The 23,742-nt window shown below is 37.8% G+C and overlaps 1 protein-coding gene across 1 annotated transcript; it reads left to right on the top strand.

Annotated features, from left to right (window-relative positions):
* The first annotated feature begins 669 nt into the window (after positions 1-669).
* Positions 670-12,775, top strand: LOC102589936 (protein EMSY-LIKE 3-like). The gene is made up of 10 exons (XM_006339895.2): positions 670-995; positions 2,217-2,431; positions 2,521-2,630; positions 2,746-2,998; positions 3,091-3,294; positions 3,378-3,446; positions 9,193-9,435; positions 9,509-9,577; positions 9,659-9,722; positions 12,340-12,775. The coding sequence occupies exons 1-10, from the start codon at positions 968-970 to the stop codon at positions 12,381-12,383; spliced, it is 1,299 nt and encodes a 432-aa protein (XP_006339957.1). The 5' UTR covers positions 670-967; the 3' UTR covers positions 12,384-12,775.
* The last annotated feature ends 10,967 nt before the right edge of the window (positions 12,776-23,742 follow it).

Here is a 23,742-nt window from a genome sequence, read left to right as displayed (position 1 = left end):
TATATTATTTTTATTCAGAGTTATTCATTTGAGTTATAGATTTGTAATTGAGTTCAATGAATTTTATTCAGTTTTTCAGCTTTGTATGCTTGAGTTAGTCTTCCGCTTGTAGTCAGCCCGAATGAGGGTTCACTTAGTAAATTATCGATTTATCCAATAACCCAATATTAAAAATTAAAATTAAACTGATAATCCAATAATATTTTAAATAAAACCATTAAAAAAATATTAACCAAATAATAATAAATTAACAATATTTTTTTTCGATTCGATTTTTGCAACTTAGGTGAAACCTCACTTCCCCTGGCAAGTGACTGAAGATTGTCCAACGAATAGAGATGCCAAAAACACGTGCTTCAAATTCCTCGTGACAAAAAAAACATTTTTTTGGTGGGCAAAAAGCAAATTGAATTCAACAACAAAAAGATCAAAACGGGAAAGAAAAACAAGAAGAAAACGGCAAGAGATCAAAGGAGGCGGATTTCAAATCCTAACATTAAACTAAATATTTAAAACCCGTTTCACATCCGCTTTCTCAAACTCATACTCTCCCTTCTTCCACCTTTCACATATGCCCCCAATTGATTTGCGTACTTGTAAAACCCTAACCTTTAATCTTGCAACCCCACACGCCGCCGCCACCGCCGCCGCCTCTTTTTTTTACGGCAAGAGATCAAAGGAGGCGGATTTCAAATCCTAACATTAAACTAAATATTTAAAACCCGTTTCACATCCGCTTTCTCAAACTCATACTCTCCCTTCTTCCACCTTTCACATATGCCCCCAATTGATTTGCGTACTTGTAAAACCCTAACCTTTAATCTTGCAACCCCACACGCCGCCGCCACCGCCGCCGCCGCTTTTGTTCTTTCGTTTTCTGTTGGGTTTTGAGTTCAATTTGATTTCATATATTCTTGGCTTCACTCTATTCTATTCGGTTCTTCAAGTTCCAGTTTGCGAGCTGGCTATGGACTACGAGCCCTACGATAGCAGTGGTGAGTTTCTACATTCACAAAAAAAATGATTTTTTTTGGTTTGTTTTCTGCAACTTCATGTTCAATTAGGGTTGTTCAGTGTGGTTTGGGGAACTAGGTTGTACATTGTTGTTTACGTGAAACATTCCAATTTTATCTCTCTTGTTATTACAACTAGGTTTTTGGACTTGGAAATTTTTATCAGTTGTATTCAATCCGTCTAGTTCTGGCATATAAGGAATTCTTTTCCTTTTTAAAACTTTTTCTTTGAGATATGTTCATTCCCTCTTCCATCATTATTTGCTATAGAGAAATTTAGATTGATTTACTTGTAAGAATTAATGTGTTATATGAAATTATGAGCTCAAAATAGAAACATTGAACCTAATCCATCTCCTTTAATTTCTTCTTCTTCTTGATTCAAGACATTTACTTTGTTATGATGGAGAAAATGTGAACATAGAGGGTACCTGAATTTACATTATGGATGTGTATGCAACTTGAATGCTCATGATCGGAAATATTGTAAAATTTGAAATCTTACTTTGGAAACTCTAGAAGTGGTATAAGATTAATGAAGCTCGTCTGAGGTGGTATGGCCATGTGTTAATGAAATCTCTGAACACTTCAGCTCTCTTAAACCATGATGGTGGAAGGGTTAAGGGGACAAGATAAACTTAAATCACATGGAAGGAAGTTGTCTTAAATGACATACTATCTTTAGAAACGAATGTGAGCTTAGGGAACAAAATATACTCTATGGTATAGTTGATTCCAACTAATTTGATTTAGGCTTAGGCATGTTGGTATGCTTATATTAGGTTTAAGATATTATCTTTTATTGAAATGATATGGGTTCAAATGGAGCTATATGGAATTCATATAGACTGCGTAACTGACTTGGAATTGTTGTATGATTGTTATTGTTGGTCCTCCAATGCAGTTTAGGTTTACTGTCAATGTATATTGCACAGAATGTGATACTTATATCCATATCAAGAGTGGAATGGTGAGGATCTGTTTTCGTTAATGTAGTTGTTGTCCATTCTCGTACTTGGTCCCTGCCGGATGAAGTGACAGTTTGATAATTTTCTGTGTTGGCAAGGAAGTTTTCCTATCTTTCTAATAGTATGGTGCTAATATAGATGTGTTTAATTATTTTGTATTGTGTTTTTAATTAATTCTGTATAATGCAATGGGTTACTAACATTCTAGATCTGAAAAACTCCCAATATTATGCAGGAACTGATGATGATCTTCCTCCATCACATCAAAATAGGATTCCAAGAGGTAGCGGTCGCATTACTGGAAATGGAAGATCTGCTGTCATTGGTTCTGTCCCCTACCAGAGGATGTACGATGAAACAGATATGGAGGCCCAAATTCACCAACTTGAGCAAGAAGCATACAGTTCAGTTCTAAGAGCTTTTAAAGCTCAAGCTGATGCCATTTCATGGGTAATATTTTTGTTAGTATACTCGTGAATCTGGTGTTGTACTATTTTGATCAAGTTTAAATGACTGCTCCACTAATATAATTTCTTCAGGAGAAAGAAAGCTTGATAACTGAGTTAAGGAAGGAGTTACGGTTGTCCAATGAAGAACATAGAGAGCTTCTTGCTAGAGTTAATAATGATGATGTCATCAGAAGAATAAGGTTCTGTTTTTACAGCTACTCCTCACATTACCCTCTTTAATTTATTTTTAAATTTTTGCATATTTCGGTGTTTGTCAAGCTCTGAGACTAATGTTTGTCCATTGCTTCCTTTCAGGGAGTGGAGGCAATCAGGTGGGCATCAACCTGGTATGCTTGGTGCTGGTCAATCTGTTCATGATCCAACACCCAGCCCTTCCGTGTCAGCGTCACGGAAAAAACAGAAGATAGCCCAGTCTTTACCTTCTCAATCCTTTGCTGGACCATCTCCTACTTTTCATCCACCTCCAGTGACTGCTGCAAACCAGCCATCTTCATCTGCTGCCAAGAGAGGACCTATGGTGGGGCCAAAGGGTAAAAAGCATAAATCTGTAAGTCAGATGTGCTAAGAACCTTGGAAACTTGCATACCATACCAATCAATCTATAGTTCTGATGTTTTCCTGCTATGTGTGTCTTCATAGGGCCAGATGATGCCTGGTGCGTCTTCGATGAAGATGCAGTACCCTATTCCTGGTCCTTCTGGAAGAGCCCAATTTGGTAATCGGGTTTCTGAGCCCGCTGAAGCAGCATCATTTGATCCATTGATTGGAAGGAAAGTGAAAACTAGATGGCCTGATGACAATAATTTTTATGAAGCACTCATAACTGATTTTAATCGAGTTGAGGTACACCTGATCTTTTCTACCTTGAACATTTACTCTTTTTTCTCCCCACGATTGAATGCTGAAATCTTCTTGTGAATTTTCAGGGTAGACATGCTCTTGTTTATGATATGGGTACTGCAAATGAGACGTGGGAATGGGTCAACCTTGCTGAGGTAGTTAGATGCTATTTTCTCATGCAATAGAACATTTAAATGGCATTTTGGCTTGTCCTATTGGAAAATTATTTTTTGTATTGATTTATGAGGTTGGTGGTACCAAGCAACATTGCTATTCTACCACTTGGAATATTGTATGATATCTATTTCATTGGCATGTAATGTGGTTAAGAATGTCTTAAACTTTTCATGGGCAAGTTTGCTCTTCCAAACAACCAATTAGAAATAGTATGGGAGATTCAGAAAGTAAGTTTGGAAGTATTCTTAATAATTAAACAGACCCCCTTCTTTGAGAAAAAGGCTAGGGAAGGGCAATTAACCTAGGTGAGTTGACTTTACTTGATTTCCCCTTTTGATAAGATAGTTACCCCATATTTTGATGGGCAACTATATGTGTGCTGATTTTAACCTATTACTTGTTAATTATTGGATGAGCCAAGGGTCTCTTGGAAACAACCTCTCTATCTCCAAGAGGTAGAGGTAAGGTCTGCGTACACTCTACCCTCCCTAGACTCCACTTTGTGGGATTTTATTGGGTATGTTGTTGTTGACCTGTAAATTATTGGTAACTAACTCATGGTGAGTGGAGGGTCTATCGGAAACAACCTCTCTACCCCACAAAGGTAGGGTTAAGGTTTGCGGACATCCTACCCTCCCAAACCCCACTTATGAGATTACGCTGGGTATGTTGTTGTAATACCTAATTTCATGGTAAAAACCATATTTCGTTGCATGTGTCTTTCCAAATATAATTAAGTCTGGAAGGCTGCTTTGTACTTCCATTTTCTGGAATATGAATTGGCAGAACCCTGTATAAGCGTCAGCTCAAAAGTTGTAGTATAGGTAACTAGTGATACCAAGAACAGCTCTTGTTGTTATCACCAGTATTATGTATAGTGTTAAAAGTCCCAGTTTCAAAAAGAATTATGTATAGTGTTAGAGTTCTGACATTTTTTCTATAGCACAGTTCTCCTTGGATGGCAGATGTCAAGATTGTTTGGTTGTACACTTTCTTAATTTTCTCATCACCAAGTAGTGATTTTGTTGAATTTCCTTTTCTCTCATCCATATATTGTTGAGTTTGTATTCATGTCTTTTGACTGTCTTCATCTTAATGATATTGACATTTTAGCTTGCATAAATCTGTTTTAAGTGTATCATTTTATATGATAGTCTTACTTTTTCTTCCTCGTAATTCCTTTGGTTGGAGCATTGCTGGTGCATGTGAAGGACACCTTTGTTTGAGTTTATTGGAGCTAGTTTATGTTTTTTTCCCAGGGAGGACTAAAGTTTTCTTGCATATAGGTTTTTTTGGGAAGTTTGTTTTGGATAACATACATTCTCATATTCCACGGACTGCTATACATTGGCCTTAATGACAAAAAGCTTATAGTATCTTGGATCAGTTTTACCAAAACTCACTTACCTTTTTTCATCTCTTTTGTGGTGGAGGGTGGATTTTAGCCATTTCAGAGTATCATTTTCAATTTTTCATTGCTACCTTTTTTCTAAGTTGTAGCAGGGTTTCTTTCATTAGCAGTTGAACGTTATGTAAAGAACGTTCATGACTACTTTGAGCTTTGGTTGTTGGAATACAGGTCACTTTGTGGCAATTGAGTTTAGTTAACCTTGATGCTAATTGAAATGATTTGAAAACTGTAGTTGGATTACTTGCAGTGAGCTTTCTGGAGTATCATAAGTAGTATCACTTCAACCATTGTTAGTAATCTATGAAACTAGTATCACTTAAAAACCATTGTTAATAAACTTTAACTGGATTACTTAACTACTGTAAATTGAACTGATCAATTTTTATTTTCGTGAAACTTTGTTAGCAACCTCATCTTAGCATATTCTTTTGTCTGTGTAGGAGCTATTTCACATTTATTGGAACTTCTAGAATCTGCTTGATGCTTTTTTTCTAATGAAATTTCCTACTTCATCAAAGAAAAAGTTGCAGTGAACTCTCTGGAGTATGATAAGTGGTATCAATTCTACCATTGTTAATAAGCTATAAGGGGTCGTTTGGTAGGGTGTATAAGAATAATGCTGAATATGGTGTATTAATCGTATTAGTTATGCATGCTTCAGTTATACTGATATTATTTCTTATGAAGTGTTTGGTTTGGTGTATTAAACATAACATGCATTGCATAATTTCTAAAAGAATTATATGGTTACAAAAGTACCCTTCACAAATATGGTGGAAATGATGTGGAAAAGGCTTTGAGGGGCAATTATGTGTTTAACCATGCTAATGCATGCATTGAAACCCTTTGAATTACATATCATGGAATTTCATGATTAGTTATACATAACCTTAATACCATGCATTAGTTGTACATAGGTTGACAAAGTGTACCAAACAAGGTACTAGTAATACATAAAATGCATACATTATTTTTTTCTAATGCACTCTACCAAAAGACCCCTAAATGTTTCAGGCACTAGTTATTCTTCAATAAATGATTATTCTACTTGCATTAATCGCGTAAGGAGACTTCTGATTCTGGTATTGACATACTAAAACACTAGTTATTCTTTGGTAAATGATTATTCTACTTGCATTAATCACGTATGGAAATTTCTGATTCTGGTGTCGACATACTAAAACACTATTTATTCTTCTGTAAATGATTATTCTACTTGCATTAATCACATAAGGTAACTTCTGATTCTGGTATTGATATACTAACTTGCTCAGTGGTTCGCCATTCCAAATGAATGGACATATCCTATTTCTTGGACTGGTATTGCATGATATTCATCTGCAGCATGTTGAAGAGGCTTCAAGATGTATGTCTGTTACATGCCTGATATTCCAGAATATGAACAATCTAAAGTTTTCCTGTTTAGTGTAGCTCCTCATTCACCTGTCATTAATTCTTCATAATGTGTGTATGGTAATGTATATCAAAAAGGAAACAAAACAGTATGGAATATGGTAATCAATTTTTTTTTTTGAAAAAGGTAACTTGTATTATGAACAAAAGGAATAACTCAGAAAAGTATTCCAGTAATACTTACGACAAAATTACAGAGGGAGGGGTGTCCCTACTAAGCTTCATAAATAATCTAAAATACTAGGAATATCCTCTTCTTCTTGAGGATATTCGTGGTTACACCAAAAAAGAAAGGACTAGACAGTTCATCTTCAGTTTCTGCAGAGAGCTTCTCTTGTTTTCGAAACATCTCTGGTTCCTTTCCATCCATATAGTCCACCAAATGCAGGCTGGGACAATCTTCCATCTCTCCCTGTGTCCCGACTGATTCCCATCTCTATTCCAGCCAGTGTTTAGGGGAGCGCGAAGCTGTAAAAAGCGACAAGGCCCCGCTTCATGCTTTAAGCGAAGCGAAACGCTTGCTTCATTGAAGTGAAGCACAATTTAAAAGAAAAAAGATCAAAATAAATAGACAAAATATATAAGCAAAAATTCATATTAAAAAACTAGAAAAAGGTTCCCCTTTAGTTGTCTTATCACAAAACAGACATACAATTGTTGTCCTATTGGTCTCACTTAACTTTTTTCCCATATTTTCATGTTGGGTCAGCCATTTTTAATCGCGGATAAGAGTTAAGAAAAATAATCAACATTATATTTTTATCACTATTAAGAAAAAATTCAATAACATTTTAGTCATTGTTAAGAAACAAAATAATTTAGCGATGTATATTTTAATCACTGTGAGGAAAAAAATTAAGCAACATATAATTTAAATAATCAAATCTAAACAGGGCAAAGGAAAACAGAATAACGAACAAAGTGGAAAAAAAGAAGAAAAATCCTAGGCTAGTTGTAGTAGTAGTAGTAAGAAGAAGAAGAAGAACTGGGTGAGTCATGCCTATTTTTATTCTTTAAAATCCATCACTTATTACTTAGAAAAAATAAAAGCGTTGCTTTTCTCGCTTCACCGCTTCTGGTCGCATCGCGCTTCAAGCCCAGAAGCGGTCGCTTCTTTTCACATGCCTCGCTTCAGCCAACTGAAGCGCTGAACCCTCGCTTCGCTTCACCGCTTAAAGCGATGAAGCGCTCGCTTTCCTGAACAATGATTCTAGCAAGCTAGAGCCTCTTTGATGCTCCTTGGCATAGTCCAGCTTATGCCTCTTAAATTGATGAAAATTTGCCATAACTTCACAGTCTCTCTACAATGTAGAAAGAGATGATTTATTGTCTCAATCTCACACACAAAAAGAGCACACAGAGCAAAACTGACGGCCTCTTTTCATAAGGTTGTCCTGGGTGAGTGTGGCCTGTTTGGCTAGTAGCCAAGTGAAACATGCAACCTTGAAGGGTACCTTGACTTTCCAGATCATCTTCCGGGCCAGCCACTACTCGGACAGACTGATCTTTGTGATGTCTTGTAAGCTGAACCAACTGAAAATCTGCCTTGCTTGTCTGGTAGCCAAAATAGATTGTCCTCATTGGGGTTAAATCTTTGTATTGCTCTAGAGTATTGAGTAGTTCAGCCACTTTGTTAATTTCCCAGTCGTTCAAGTGTCTCCTAAACCAGTCGTTCAAGTGTCTCCTAAACCTGAGATCCCACCCTTGATTGTCTCTCATTTCTCTAATTCTGGATACCTTTTGAAGGCTCAGGTTGAACTAGTCAGGATACTTGTTCTTCAGAGTTTCTTGTCCAGCCCACACATCTTCCCAAAATAGTGTTTTTCCCCCATTTCCCACCTTGATTTTACAGTTGTTTACAAACTTGATCCATTGACTTCTGATAGACCTCCATACTCCAGTCCCATACGGTTGTGTGGGCATGTAGGTAGTCCATTTGTTCTCCATTCCAAACCTAGCCTTGATTGTCTCCTTCCACAGTGCTTGTTCCTGTGATGCAAATCTCCATAGCCATTTCATTAGAAGGCTTCGATTCTGCAATTTTAGGTTCCTTATCCCCAGACCCCCTGCTTTTTGCTTTGAATGACTTCATCCCACTTTACAAGATGATATTTGTGCTCATTAGGATCATAGTTCCCTTGCCACAAAAATTTCTCCTGATAGCATCCATTCTGTCAATCACATTTGCAGGCATTGGGAAAACTGACATCATGTATGTAGGCATGGCATCCAACACACTGTTGATGAGAGTAACTCTTCCACCTAGAGACAAATATTTGCTTTTCCAATTCACTAGCTTCTTCTCACATTTCTCCAGAACATTGTTCCATATGTCTTTTGACTTGCTCTTATCCCCCAAGGGCATGCCAAGGTACACTGTGGGGAGTTCTCCTATCTTTCCCCCCAGGATATTTGCTAACGCATTTATGTTGGGCATCTTATTAATGGGGTAAATGAAACTTTTCCCCCAGTTCATGTGTAATCCTGAGATGGCTTCGAACAATATCAAGATGATTCTTAAATACTTTAGTTGGCATCTCTCTGCATCACAAAAAATCAGGGTGTCATCAGCATATTGTAAGTGTGATATGGCCAGGCCCTGTCTATCATTCATGTTGGCATTGAAACCTCTTATCCATCCTTTCATTTGGGCTGTTCTGAGCATGTCATTTAGTCCTTCCATTGCCAGAATAAAGAGAAAAGGGGATAGGGGGTCCCCTTGTCTTAATCCTCTCTGAGATGAGAAGAATCCAGAAGGAGATCCATTTATCAGAACGGAAAACTTCACAGTCGTGATGCAGAATTTCATCCATTTTAATCAATTTTGCCTTCCAACATTTCTTTTAGTTGTTTTTGAAGTGCTTCTTCAAGGTTTTGACCTGTATTGCCTACCCTGACAGATTTCTCCTGAGGATATCCAGTGGGAGGGTGAAGACCCTGGAATTTCGCATCATGGAAATTATGGTCGACCAGGTCGTGCCATGACTAGACCTGTTGGACGTGATAGTGCTCCTGGTGCAGGGAGAGGTCGGGGCTTGACTAAAGTTCAGTCTAGAAAAGATTTTCCACCATCACAGAATGGCCTAGGAAAGAAAGGACCTGATGATATTCAGTTACTTCATACTGGTACATTGATCAGAGAGGTAAGCACTGCATTTGTTGTCTGCCTCACATTTCACTTTGTACATTGATTCATTGACTGGTTAATGTGGTTAGGTGGAGAGGATCTTTAGCTCTGGCCATCCAGATCCTCAGGAGGTAGAGAAGGCAAATAAAGTGCTGAAGGTTATTGAAACTCAACTTTCCAGTAGCTGTTTATACTCTCAAATTTACTGCACAAGGATACTGACTTTTCTTCTTCTGCAGGAGCATGAGCAGGCACTTCTAGATGCCATTTCAAGGCTTGGAGAGTATTCTGATGGTGAAAGTGGTATGATTTTGTGGAAAATGGTTTTTCATTTCTTTCTCATTTTAGGCATTGTCATAAATTTGTTTGGATTTGGGGACTTCCCTATGACTTTTCCAAGTCTGGAGTCCTCATTTTTTGTCTCATTGCTTTTCCTGTGATGTTGCGCTTTGAACCTAAGTTGCGCCGATTCTACTTTCCATGCCGCACCCGTGTTGGATTCTCCAAATATACACTACTTTTGGAGATTCTGCCACACACCATTGACAATTTTGAGAGTCTGAGCAACATAGCCTTGAACCCTTGTGTTGTAAAAGTAATAAATAGAACAACTAATATTGAAGTATGACCTACCACCCTAGGGTGTGGCGTAGTGGTCAATGAAGTGGGTTTGAGCACCATGAGGTCTTGTGTTCAATTCCCATTAGAGACAAAACACTTGGTAATTTCTTTCCATTTGTTCCAATCTTGGTGGACAGAGTTATTTGCTACATACATGTTGCTGGAGGGAGATGACAGATATTCTGTGGAATTAGTCTAGGTGGTTTGAAGGGAAAGATAATAGAGTCCATATTGAGCTTGCCACAGTTATTTGGGGCATTCCTTTTAAATGGTCTATAGTTGAAACTAGGAAAAAAGGTAAAAAATGCCTCTCTACTTTCGTTTGTCCCTAGTTATACTATAGGGCCAAATATGCCCCTGTCGTTACCAAAGTATGTAGAAGTACCCCCCTTTTTAATGGTTGTCCACATGGCCTGACATTTGGTTGAGGTGGACATTCATTTTCTTTTTCTTACTTTTCATTTCACCAACTTTTTTTTCCTTTTCCTCTTTTTCGAATGGCATCCATCACTTTCTTGTTGCTATTCCTCAATGACATCTTCCCAAACTCACCCAACACTTCACCTAAAAAAGAAGAAAAATAAGACAGTGACAAAGTTGTGTGGAGGTGCCATAATATCCGATTATGAATCCGTCAGGGACCTCTCTGCTCGTGACCTCTGGGATGAGCTCAACGTCTTTGTTATACTTATTCATTAAAAAGAAAAAAAATAAAGAATGCATCATTACATGAACCAGATAAAATGGTCCATGTATCTAACAGCAATTAGATTATTCAGAAGAGAAATAATTTATCAAGATCTTTCCTTAATCAATTTTCATCAGTTCAATTAAAAACTGAAACTAGCTTCAAATTGAATGCAAGCTTTTCTTTCAGCTGCCATAAATTCCAAATAACAGAATAAACAAACCCCCCTTCAAAACAGAGCTTCATTTTCTCAAGAATCTACAATATGTATAAAAAGAAGAAGAAATTTCCAAAAGAAAGAACAAATTGTAAGTATACAAAATCCCACCTTTGGCAGATCTGTCAAGAAGCATTCACATGGAAGTAAGAGTGTAAGACCAATTGCCAAGTTGAACATAAATTTTGGATTTTCCCAAAAAATCAACCTTTTATTTTCAGCTTCTCTCTGTCTGTGTCAAGATTACTCCATATCTCTTTTTCTGGTGAATTTTCGGGTGAGTTTGGGGAAGATGCCATTGGAAAATGAGGAAAAGGAAAAAAAGTTTGTGAAAAAGAAAAGTAAGAAAGAGAAAAGGAAAAAAAAGAAAAAGAAGAAAAGGAAAATGAATAAAAAACTGGCGGCAAGGTGACATGCCATGTTGTATCCACATCATGCAAATGTTAGGCCACGTGGACAACCATTAGAAAGAGGGATATTTTTCAATACTTTGGCAGTGATAGGGGCATATTTGGCCCTATAGTATAACGAGGGACAAACTTAGCTAATAAAAGAAAGTATAGAGGGGTATTTTTGATCCTTTCCCCTTGAAATTATGTTTCTAATGGAAAAATGTTTGGGAAGATTTTTGGGTGTTTCTGTGAAAATGAGGACTGGAAACAAGTGGTCAATCTGACTTTGTCTGACTTCTTTTCATGCTTTTTTTTAAAAAAAAAATTCCTATTGTCTGTCTTTCCCAAAAAAAAAAAGAAGAAAAAACAAACTGAATTTAATTGTTAGAATTGTCTAGCGTACTAAAGTACCTTGTCTTGTATAATTTAAATTGACATGTTCTCATCAGATTGTTTACAGCTTCAACTATCGAAAACAATTTCGGTGAATCATGAATGAATATCTTGTCCAAAAGAGGGAGATTTTGTGGAAGTGAAAGTATAAAGGGGGTTTCTCCTTGGGTGGGGGTGGGGGTGGGAAGGAGTATACCATATAGAATGTGTTCCACCATCAGTACTGTTGTCATGCATTTCTCATTGAAGCATGTAATCTCCAGTGTTGTTGTTTCTGCACACCTATGAAAACAAACTGAAATGTCCTAAACTTGTACTATTGCATTTGAGCTTGTGACATTATATATGTTGCTTTCCGTTTTCAAAATATAAATTACATTTTAATTAAAGTATATCCTCAATGACATTCTTAGAAGTACATTGGTTCGATGGGGAACCAATAATATTTGTACTGCTTTGGTTACCAAAAAAACAATGACTGCATTTATATCATATTATCTGGTATATTTTTGTGCTGCTCACTGTTATAAACTTCAAGGCCCCATTGGGCTTTTTATTTGTTCACATTCCTCCTTACCTGGTATTCACCATGTCTTTGTACTGTTACAGAGGAACGCCATTTCATGCATGGGCAGGGCATGGATCGGGAGTAGTAAGGAATATCGTTGGGAAGTGAGTAGTATAAAAGAGCTGGGGATTGAGCCAACCTAAAATAACAGACATAATGGAGGAGGCCGATGTGTACTAGATCTTTGCTGGTGTTGGTGTACCAAAATGATTTTAGGTTTGTTGTAGAATGCATGCTAGCTTCAAGAAACGCTTGGCTAACATTAAATTATTGTAGTCTAGTTCTTTAAATAGACGCCAAATTGTAGTTAGGAATGATTATTTCCAGTAGTTACAGGTTAGTGCTCTTGTAAAATTAATCACAATAGCAATTTTACATGTGATGATGTAGACAAGTTTTGTTAACACCTAGCATGTTGATTATGATATCCATGTTCTTCTTGTGTTCTCTTCCAAATAATGGATTACAATTCTTTCACATTTATGCTGTTTGAAGAATGTAGATGGAGAATCGGAGTCCGATTCTCGCATGTAGCCATCTCATTATACTGAGATGTGATGGATATTGATTAGTTTTAAAAATGGAATTGCTTGCGACTAGTGAGCATTCTAAATAGGAAAAAACCGTGAATGCAGGGACTGGGTCGACTACTTTCTACTCAACAACCAAAGATAACGTGGTTCCTTCGAGGTTTCCAAGTCTGTTTGTTATCTTCATTTTACATGCAAGTAGCATCTGGATTTGTGTTGAAGTCGATTTGATTTCCAAAATTTGCTCCAACAAAAGTTGGACAATTGAGAAATATTGGGGTGAGCCTAAATTTGATCTATTCTTTAGCTATATTGCATTTTGAATGAAATGTTAAAAACACATTTAAAAGTTTATCTTTTTTTTTTGAGTTTTTGAGAAACACACCCTTTCTCTTTTAATTAAAAAAAAGTTGTCATATGACATTTCACATGGACAAAAATTTCACCTTGATAAAAATTAAATAAATTATTAGCATTAATAAGAAGTTCAAGAATAAAGATTAAAGTATCACTATCTCAAAAAAATATTAATTTTTTTAACAATAAAATTTAAAACATTTTTCTTATCTCACTCCACCACCTCCTCCAACCGAACCCCGATTCCCCCAATCTTGTTTTAATGTTTTTTAGTTTCTTTATAATTTCTTGTTCTTATATCATTTCCTTTCAAAAAAAATAAAAATGATATATATCATATACACAAGCTAGAATTCCTTTTAAATTTATTTATTTCCAAAAATAGTCTTCCCCTTTCATGAAAAGATGCGACTTTTATGAAAAATTGTGATTTTTATGAAGAGTTGCGACTTTACGAAGAATTGCGACTTTTATAAAAAATTGTGACTTTTATGAAATGTTGTGACCTTTTCGAAGAGTTGTAACTTTTTCAAAGAGTTGTGACATTTTCGATAAGGCACAATAAGCATTTGTTCACACTACCCTTTGTTGTTTATTAAATTCTGAACTTCTTTTTTTGCACAATTAAATATTAGTGTACTTTGCTCCTGTTGTGTGGCTCACTGACACCATTGTTTTTGTATCAATATACTTGTGAATAGAATTGTTCCATCCTGAGAGGATCTATTCCTTTAAACATCGGGTACTAGAGGTGACTAATTTCCTTAAGGGGGACACTGTGCATTTAGTGAGCTCAATTTTTTTCCTTTCTGTTTCATTCTATTGTTATAGATCCTGATATATTTTTTACAGTCATTAATTTATGCTTATGATATTAATCGTTGTTTTTTAGTACATGTTTTAAACTTTGTTATTTATGTTTCTGTAAAGTTATTGTTATAAGTATTTGTTAGTACAAATAAAAATTATTTAATAATTTGAAAATTTAATATCTCATGTTGATGTTCATCTAATTTCCCAAAATATCAAATAGTAACACTTCCCGGAGGCAAAAAGATAAATTATAAAATCAAATTAAAGATGATTGATTGAAAGATAAATGATAAGATGTTATAATTATCATTTTCCTTTACATTATTAATGTTCGTTACTACGTAATCTTCTATGTAAGGCAACATATCAATTTAGTTTTAATAACTCATAGGTTTTAAATATTATATTATAAATTTTGTGATATCAAATTCCCACGCGAAGCTTATATATATATATATATATATATATATTTATATATTTCTAAAAAAAATAACTCATACCATACTACTTAATCCTCCTCTCTGATGTAATTCTCGCCACGAATTAAGGATAAAATGAGAAAATTAAAGACAAAAAGCAAGCGAAAGGTATATTAAATGTTAAGGCCTCAATTCGTTAATCCTACAAGAAGCACCTAACTCTTACGAAGACTTCAAGGGAATTGAATTCGCCTCGCAACCCACGTTTATAAGCAAAAGTCAACACAAACTTGTACCAATCTCTCAACACTCATACAAGAGTTCAAATATCAATATTTAAAATAGTCTACCTAAAAGAGGACCCCAAACTTGCTATATAGTTTTATTACATAAGAGGCCCAAAAGTGGCCCAAAAAGGATAAAGGGCGAGCAGGGTCGGGCTCGCCTAATGGGCTAGGCGTGTCACCGACTGGTTCAGCGATGTGACCCTTTCTTGGCAGCATCCTGTAACTTTCGATGATCTGGGGACCTCGCCCAACCCATTGAGCAATTCGCCAAATAGCTCCTGATCGCCTAAAGTATCAGTTTCTTCAACTTTCTTCCCTTCACTTCCCCAAGCGATCTTCCAAACATGGAACCCCTTCTTTGCCATCAATATAAGCTCAAGGACCTCTAACTTCATGAACAAACCTTGCATTCTCTGAAGTTCTCGAGCTTGACTTCGAGTGAATGGCCTTGGTGCAATCCTAATTGCATCATTCTCTCCTTCTTGAAAGGAATTTGAGGATCAAGAGTTGAAAGTGGAGAAAGGTTGCAAACATTGAAGGTGTTGTGAACTTGATACTCTGGAGGAAGGTCAATTTTGTATGCATTGTCATTGAGTCTTTCAAGCACTTGAATTGGACCATCACCTCTTGGCATCAACTTTGTCTTCCTATGGGTGGGAAATCGCTCCTTGCGAAAATGTACCCACACCCATTCACCCGGTTCTAGCACAATCCTCTTGCGACCCTTGTTTGGCCTTTTGGCTACCTCTTAGTTCTTCTTTTCTAGGTGAAGTCTCACCTTCTCATGAAGTTTCTTCATGGCTTCCGGCCTTTTGCTTCCATCTAAGCTTAAGACAACATCTTGAGAAAGAGGAGTGAGATCTAAGGGGGTTAGGGGATTAAAACCATACACCACTTCAAATGGAGTCATGCCAATAGTTCTATGAATAACTTGATTATAAGCAAGCTCAACTAAAGGCAAATGTTCCTCCCATGAGGCCAACTTCCCATGCACCACGGCATGAAGCATAGAACCCAAGGTCCTATTCACAACTTCAGTTTGGCCATCGGTTTGGGGTGACAAGAGGTTGAAAACAACAACTTGGTACCAAGTCTACCCCACAATTCTTTCCAGAAGTGACTAAGGAATTTTGGGTCCCTATCACTTATGATGGTTTGAGGAATTCCATGCAATTTAACAATATTTTCAACAAACAAAGATGCCACATGGGAAGCATCATCACATTTATGACATGGAATGAAATGAGCCATCTTTGAAAATTGTTCAACAACAACAAAGATGCTATCTCTACCTCTTTTTGTCCTAGGCAAACCCAAAACAAAATCCATTGAAATATTAACCCAAGGTCTTTGAGGGGTGGGGAGGAGAGTGTATAAACCGTGGGGAAGGAGATGTGACTTAACACTTCGACATTCAATACATTGGCCACAAATTCGATCAACATCTTTGTGCATCTTAGGCCAATAGAATTGTTCTTCGAGAATTCCCCTTGTTTTGTCAACACCAAAATGACCCATTAATCCTCCATTGTGTGCCTCCCTCACAAATAGTTCTCTCCAAGAGCTCATAGGCACACATAGTCTCTTGCCTTTGAACAAGAAGCCATCAAATTTAGAATAGGGAGTAGAAGATCTATCCCTAATCCACCTTTCCCTCTCCCATTCCTCACAATCTTGGAAGATTTGAGCAAACATGGGATCCTTCGGATACATTGTGAAATGACCCAAAAAGTTCTTAAAAATGTGCTTCGGAAGTTACCGGAAACTTGTTTAGCTATATATAAAAAAATCCGTTTCGTTTTTCGAAAATCCGACTTCATATTCTTGTTTAGGGGGTCAAATTGAGTGGGAAATGGGTCTAACCCAAATTTTAGAGCAACCGTATCAAAATCCGAAATTTCCAAGTGAAGCCTTTTTCGAGGGTCTACTTTGGAGGGTCATATCTCCTAGCACACAAATTATTGGGTGGCCAATAACATATCCATGGAAAGCCCTTTGAGTTAGCTACCTAACACACTTTGTTTCACCTCATTCGGAGTTCGGACGAAGAAGTTATGCCCATTTTCGTAAAATCTGTCCGGAAGAAAAAGACAATTTCCAGTAGCTAATTTTACTGTTCATTACTGTTCACCCGCCCCATTATTTTTTCTAAGTGTTGGACAAATTAGAGCCTAATGGGAATTTCCTATATAAAGTGTTGCATGACCATGCCCGGTCCGGGGGAAAAGAACCGGACAACCATGTGAGAGGTTTTTATCTCACCACCTAGGATGCTTGGGGTGTGACCAACATCAACCATGTGAGAGGTTTATATCTCACCACCTAGGATGCTTGGGGTGTGACCAACATCAACCATGTGAGAGGTTTATATCTCACCACCTAGGATGCTTGGGGTGTGACCAACATCAACCATGTGAGAGGTTTATATCTCACCACCTAGGATGCTTGGGGTGTGACCAACATCAACCATGTGAGAGGTTTATATCTCACCACCTAGGATGCTTGGGGTGTGACCAACATCAACCATGTGAGAGGTTTATATCTCACCACCTAGGATGCTTGGGGTGTGACCAACATCAACCATGTGAGAGGTTTATATCTCACCACCTAGGATGCTTGGGGTGTGACCAACATCAACCATGTGAGAGGTTTATATCTCACCACCTAGGATGCTTGGGGTGTGACCAACATCAACCATGTGAGAGGTTTATATCTCACCACCTAGGATGCTTGGGGTGTGACCAACATCAACCATGTGAGAGGTTTATATCTCACCACCTAGGATGCTTGGGGTGTGACCAACATCAACCATGTGAGAGGTTTATATCTCACCACCTAGGATGCTTGGGGTGTGACCAACATCAACCATGTGAGAGGTTTATATCTCACCACCTAGGATGCTTGGGGTGTGACCAACATCAACCATGTGAGAGGTTTATATCTCACCACCTAGGATGCTTGGGGTGTGACCAACATCAACCATGTGAGGGGTTTATACCTTGCCACCAGGGTGTCCGGGTGTGAACGGCATCCCCCATCCTAAGTTGGGGTTATAGATTGGTTGGATCATGCATACACATATGATATCTACTATTAGTATAGAGTTACTTAAACATGTTTTGACTTCACTTTGATCATGCATCCTCATATTGTTATTCATAATGCCTATGAAACTATTTCTTGTATTTCGATTGTGTCCTTGTCTATTGTTGTGTTGCACCCCGCATACTTAGTACATTCCAAGTACTAACGCATATTTTGCCTACATGATGTCACCATGTAGGGACCGGAGCTACTCTTAATCCTTCTCTTCGTTCACGTGGTTAGTACGGTGCTTATCCGAGTTGTTGGTGAGTCCTCAATGATTCGAGGGCTATGTTATGTTTCCTACTCCTATGTTTTGAGACTTTAGCTTGCAATTGTATTTTGACTATGAGGGGAGCCGGTAGAATGTCATGGCCCCGTCCTATCTATGTATGTAGAGGTGTGCGTTGGACAAGTATTTTGTAAATGAGCTTGACTCTTGTTCTATGATGTCATTTTGAAATGGTTTGCCCTTAGTCCCTATTTCCCGTTAATTAATGTTGAATGTACTTCCGCGACCGATGAAGTGTGATGACAAGTTTGAGAGGCTTGTTTGGGGTTCCTTCGGGTTCCTCATTCGCCATGTCACGTCTAGGCCCTAGGCTTGGGTTGTGACACATTGTCTTCAGACATTCAAAGCCAATCAATTTAGAAGACGAAGTATTTATCAACACATGTTTCCTAGACAAGGCATTGGCCACCACATTTTCCTTCCCCTTTTTGTATTAAATTACATAAGGGAAAGTTTCAAGGAATTCAATCCATTTGGCGTGCCTTTTGTTCAACTTTCTTTGGGCTCGAATATGCCTTTGGGACTCATGGTCAGTCCTAATGACAAATTCCTTGGGCCACAAGTAGTGCTGCCAATTACCCAAAGCTCTAATCAAAGCATACAATTCAAGATCATAAGTGGAATAATTTAAAGTAGCACATTTAAGCTTTTCACTAAAATAAGCAATGGGCTTTTGGTCTTGCATTAAGACGACTCTAATGCCTACTTTACTAACATCACATTCCACTTTAAACGTTTTCTCAAAATCAGGTAATTGCAACAAAGGGGTGGAGCAAGCACTGATTATAAAGCCTTAAAAGCTTTGGCTTGCTCTTCCCCCCACTTAAAAGGCTTATCCTTTCAGATTACCTCGATCAAGGGAGAGGCTATGGTACTAAATCCTTTGACAAACCGCCTATAAAAACTAGCCAACCCATGAAAGCTTCTAACATCACTTATGGATTTCAGAATTGGCCAATTCTTAATAGCGTCTATCTTAGACTCATCAACTTGAACCCCTCTTGAAATCACAACAAACCCCAAGAAAAAAACTTCATCAACATAAAATGAACACTTTTCAAGATTAGCATAAAGTTATTCCTTCCTAAGCACATCAAACACAAATATTAAATGATCTATATGCTTATGCATGGTTTTACTATAAATCAAGATATCATAAAACAAAACAACCACAAACTTCCCTATGAAGGGCTTCATCACATGATTCATGAGACACATAAAAGTACTAGGAGCATTAGTGAGACCGAAAGGCATCACCAACCATTCATATATACCAAACTTGGTCTTGAATGTGGTTTTCCATTCATCACCTAGATTCATCCGGATTCGATGATAACCACTCCTAAGATCAATCTGTGAAAACACAAAAGAACCATTTAGCTCATCAAGCATATCATCTAATCTAGGGATAGGATGACGATACTTTACCATGATCTTGTTGATGGCCCGATAATCAACACACATGCACCATGTCCCATCTTTCTTTGGAACCAATAGAAACGGCAAGACACAAGGACTCATACTTTCTCTCACATAGCCCTTTTTGAGGAGTTCCTCAACTTGCCTTTATAGCTCTTTGGTGTACTTCGGATTACTTCGATAAGCCGGTTTGTTTGGCGATTGTGAGCCCGACACGAAATCAATTTGGTGCTCAATTCCCCTAAGAGGGGGTAATCCACTTGGTATTTCCCTTGGGAAGACATCCTCATAATCCTGCAAAAGAAGGGAAATAAAATGGGGCAGAGAAGAATGAGATTGGTTAGTTTGCAAAACATGATCCCTATGTGTGATAAGGATCAAAGAACTTTTGCCTTCCAGTTCCTCCCTTATCTCTTTGTACTTAGCCAACAAAACTTGGGACTTTCCCTTTAACTTCCTCCTTTATCCCTCTTCCTTGCCCTCAGCCTCCACATGTTCTTTCTCACCCTTCTTTTTCTCCCTCAACTCACTCATCTTTTGATCCACTTCATTGACTTGAGAGGGTGACATAAGATGAATGACATATTTATGATCATCCAACACAAGTGAATATTTGTTGGTTCTCCCCTCATGTTTGGTTGAACGATCATATTGCCAAGGTCTTCCGAGTAGCATATGACAAGCTTGCATTGAGAGTACATCATATAGAATCTCATCTTGGTACTTCCCAATTTTTAACTTGATCAACACTTGTTTATGAATCCTCAATTCTCCACACTCACTCAACCATTGAAGCTTGTAAGGTGTAGCATGCATAGTGGTAAGAAGTTTCAAGAATTCCACTAAAGCGGTGCTAGCAACGTTTGCACAACTCCCACTATCAATGATCAAGGAACACACATTATCTTTGATGAGGCACTTGGAGTGGAAAAGATTCTCTCTTTGACTTGGATCATCCATGGCCTTGCTAATCATCACTTGCCTTACCACATACATGGGTACGGTAAAATCTCCTTCTTGAGGCCAAGCTTCTTCAATTGGAACCTTCCTCATCAAACCATTAGGAATGGCAACATCTTTTCCCTCACATGGGTCTTGTTCCTCATCTTCATCACCTTCAAATTCACCTTCTTCTTGGGTTTCCTCTTCACAACCTTCTTCTTGACCTACCTCTTCATCAAGATACAATTCCCCTCCTTGAACTAGAACATTCAATCGATTGGGACATTCACACATCATATGACACCATCCTCTACACTTGTGACATTGAATTCCTTTAGGAAGTTCAGTTGGGTCATTATTACCTCCCTCTCTTGGTGGGTACTTTGGAGTGTCTCCTTCAAAGGGTTTCTTCTCATAAGGCTTCTTGAAATCCTTACCTTTGTTCCAATCGGAAGATGTTTGAGCTCCCCCTTGTTCTTACTCAGAGAATTTGAAGATGAAATACCCTTGTATTTGGGTACTTTCTCCTTTTTGAGTTCCCGCTCTACCTCATTAGCCGCTTCAAAGATGTCATTCAAGCTAGCAAACTTGTGAATAGTCATCTTGGAAGAGATCTCCTTGTTCAACCCTACCTTGAAACGAATAACGACATGCTCTTCATTCTCGGTGTATTCTAGCTTCAAGATCAAATTTTGGAACTCATCATAATAAGCCACAACACTTTTTGCTTCCTTGTCTCAAGTTGTACAACTTAGCAAGTAACTCTTAACGATACCTCTCCGGCACATACTTGACTCTCATAAGGGCTTTCAATCCGGTCCATGGTGGAGGATGACCATCTTGAAGTACTAGGTGATACCGCTTCACGTATTCCTACCACGTAATAACAAACCCTTCAAATTGAGCAATAATGGCAAGACAAATCTTCTTGACCTTGGTCAAATCATTGACTTGTAAGATCCTTTCACAAAGCGACTCCCATTCTAGATAATCATCGGGATTGCATTCTCCTTTGAAAGGTGGAAGATTAGTCTTGATAGAGTTGATACCCACATCTCGGCCTCCATTTCCACCTTGGTCGTGGTTGTAGTAACCTCTTTGGACTTCCCCTTGATATTGGTTACCATGTTCTTCTCTCAAATTTTCAATTCTTGACCATACTCTTGATTGGCATAGGCTTCCCGTTGTTCTCCACTTTGAGTTTGGTTACCATATGGTCTTCTCCCATGTGGTACCGGACCAAATCTACCTCCTCGCCCTCTATACTCCATTTGACCTCTTGGTCGATTCCTTAGAGCATCATTCCATGACGCTTTTTCACCTTCACCTTCGTCTCCCCCTTGGTACTCATCATTCCTCACCTCTATTACGGGAATTGGTTGGGTTTGTGGCATTTGGTAGGGTGGATTTTGGTTTAGTGGTTCTTGGTAAGATCGATTTTGGTTTGGTGGAGCTTCTTGATGGAGTTAGAATGGTCGATTGGTATTTTGGACATTGGAACCGAAACAGATTGGTGTTGGGTTGAACGCTTGATGGAAGGATCCGGGTGTTATAGTAGGAGAAATAATGTGGTCGTGTCTACTTGTGGAAGCACAAAAAGTAGCTTGAGGGGTGAAATTGGTAGAGTTAATTCGACCCTCCACATTGTTCATTCTATCGTCCATCTTCGACACATTACCCTTCATGGTGGCCATTTACCCTTCCATGTTCTCCATCCTCCAACCCATATTAGTGATTGGCTCCATTACAGATTCCAAAGTAACCCCTCCCGTAGGCGGTTGGGTTTCACTTCCGATTTCCATGGTACCTAGCAATAAGACAACTCAACAAAGACAACAAACAATGTTAGCGTTAGTAAAATGAACTCACAATCACTCGTGTTTACACACCTTTGTTTGCCTCTCAAATTGGCTCAACTAAAGTTGAAGATTGCTTATACTCGGTTGATCACAAATTGTCAATTTCTACTCTTGGCCAGAATGGATTCTTGTTTCAAGAAAGACGGACGACTAGATTAAAGCAAAACAGACTTGAATCAAAAAGTTAAATACGAAGTAAAACAAATAAAAGCATGGAAAGAAGTGGTACTAACAAAAAAAAAAGGATTCAAGAACCAATAATCAACAAGTAGATTAATTACTAGCTGAAAGTTAGTTTAGGAATCTTGAGAACGATTGAGAATCAAGAATATGGGCATAAAATGAGTTTTCGATCTCCAAATGCACTGTTTTCTTCGCCAAAGTTGAAGTTCAGCTCGCCAACTTGAAGTTTAGATTGCCAAAATTTACAGATTGTCAAGGAAAGTCGATGATCTGTGTGGAAATTCGGTGATGCGCCGAGTGGACTTTGGCAAGCAAAGTCGAGCTCGCCGAAAGTTCCTGCAAGTGCACCTGAAGACCTCCGAATTTTGTGTTCTTGTGGTCCCCTTTGTACTTTTTTGTTTATTCCTTACCCATTTTGGTAAATTCCCTTTTGTACTAACACTTATCCACTTTCTCTTTCCTTTCTTTTTGGGTTTAAACACTTTTTTTTAAAGATTCCTTCTTCTTAAATATTTGAATGTTCTTCAAGAACACTATGAACAAGATGACGACCCAAATAAAACCCTCAACAATTTTAGCTCAGAATTTAACAGAATTTGATATACAAGCTCCCCTTGATGTAGGAAACAAACCCTAATACTTTTTATCTTTCAATTCCTTTCTAAAACCTTCAAATTTCAAAACCCATTTGTACCTTCTTCAAGCTTCTTCAGTCAACAATGGTGGAACCTCCAACAATGCTCCAATCAATGCCAAATCTCAGATTTAGACTCAAGTAAGGCTAGGGAACACTAATATAACCTTAGAAACTTCAAACAAGACTCAAATCAACAAAATATTTTTGGAATTTTCTTGAAAAAACGTTTTAACTCTTTTTATTTTGTAAAAAACCCAAGACTAGAATCGTAGGAACGAATTTAAGATCGGCTCTGATACCAAATGATGTACTTCTCACCACGAATTACGGATAAAATGATGAAATTAAAGACAAGAAATAAAGATAGATAGACACAAAAAGAGGAAACAAAAAGCAACCAAAATGTATATTAAACCTTAAGACCTCAATTCGTTAATCCTACAAGAAGCACCTAACTCTTACGAGGACCTCGAGGAAATTGAATTCACCTCGCAACACACGTTTCTAAGAAAAGGTCAACACAAGCTTGTACCAAGCTCTCAACACTCATACAAGACGTTCAAATATTAATACTCAAAATAGTCTACCTACAAGAGGACCCCCAAACTAGGTATTTATAGTG

Source organism: Solanum tuberosum, unplaced genomic scaffold (genome assembly GCF_000226075.1).
Source record: "Solanum tuberosum cultivar DM 1-3 516 R44 unplaced genomic scaffold, SolTub_3.0 scf00011, whole genome shotgun sequence".
In the NCBI taxonomy this organism is placed as follows: domain Eukaryota; kingdom Viridiplantae; phylum Streptophyta; class Magnoliopsida; order Solanales; family Solanaceae; genus Solanum; species Solanum tuberosum.
Note: the sequence above shows the minus strand (reverse complement) of the source record. Positions and strands in the feature narration are given on the sequence as shown.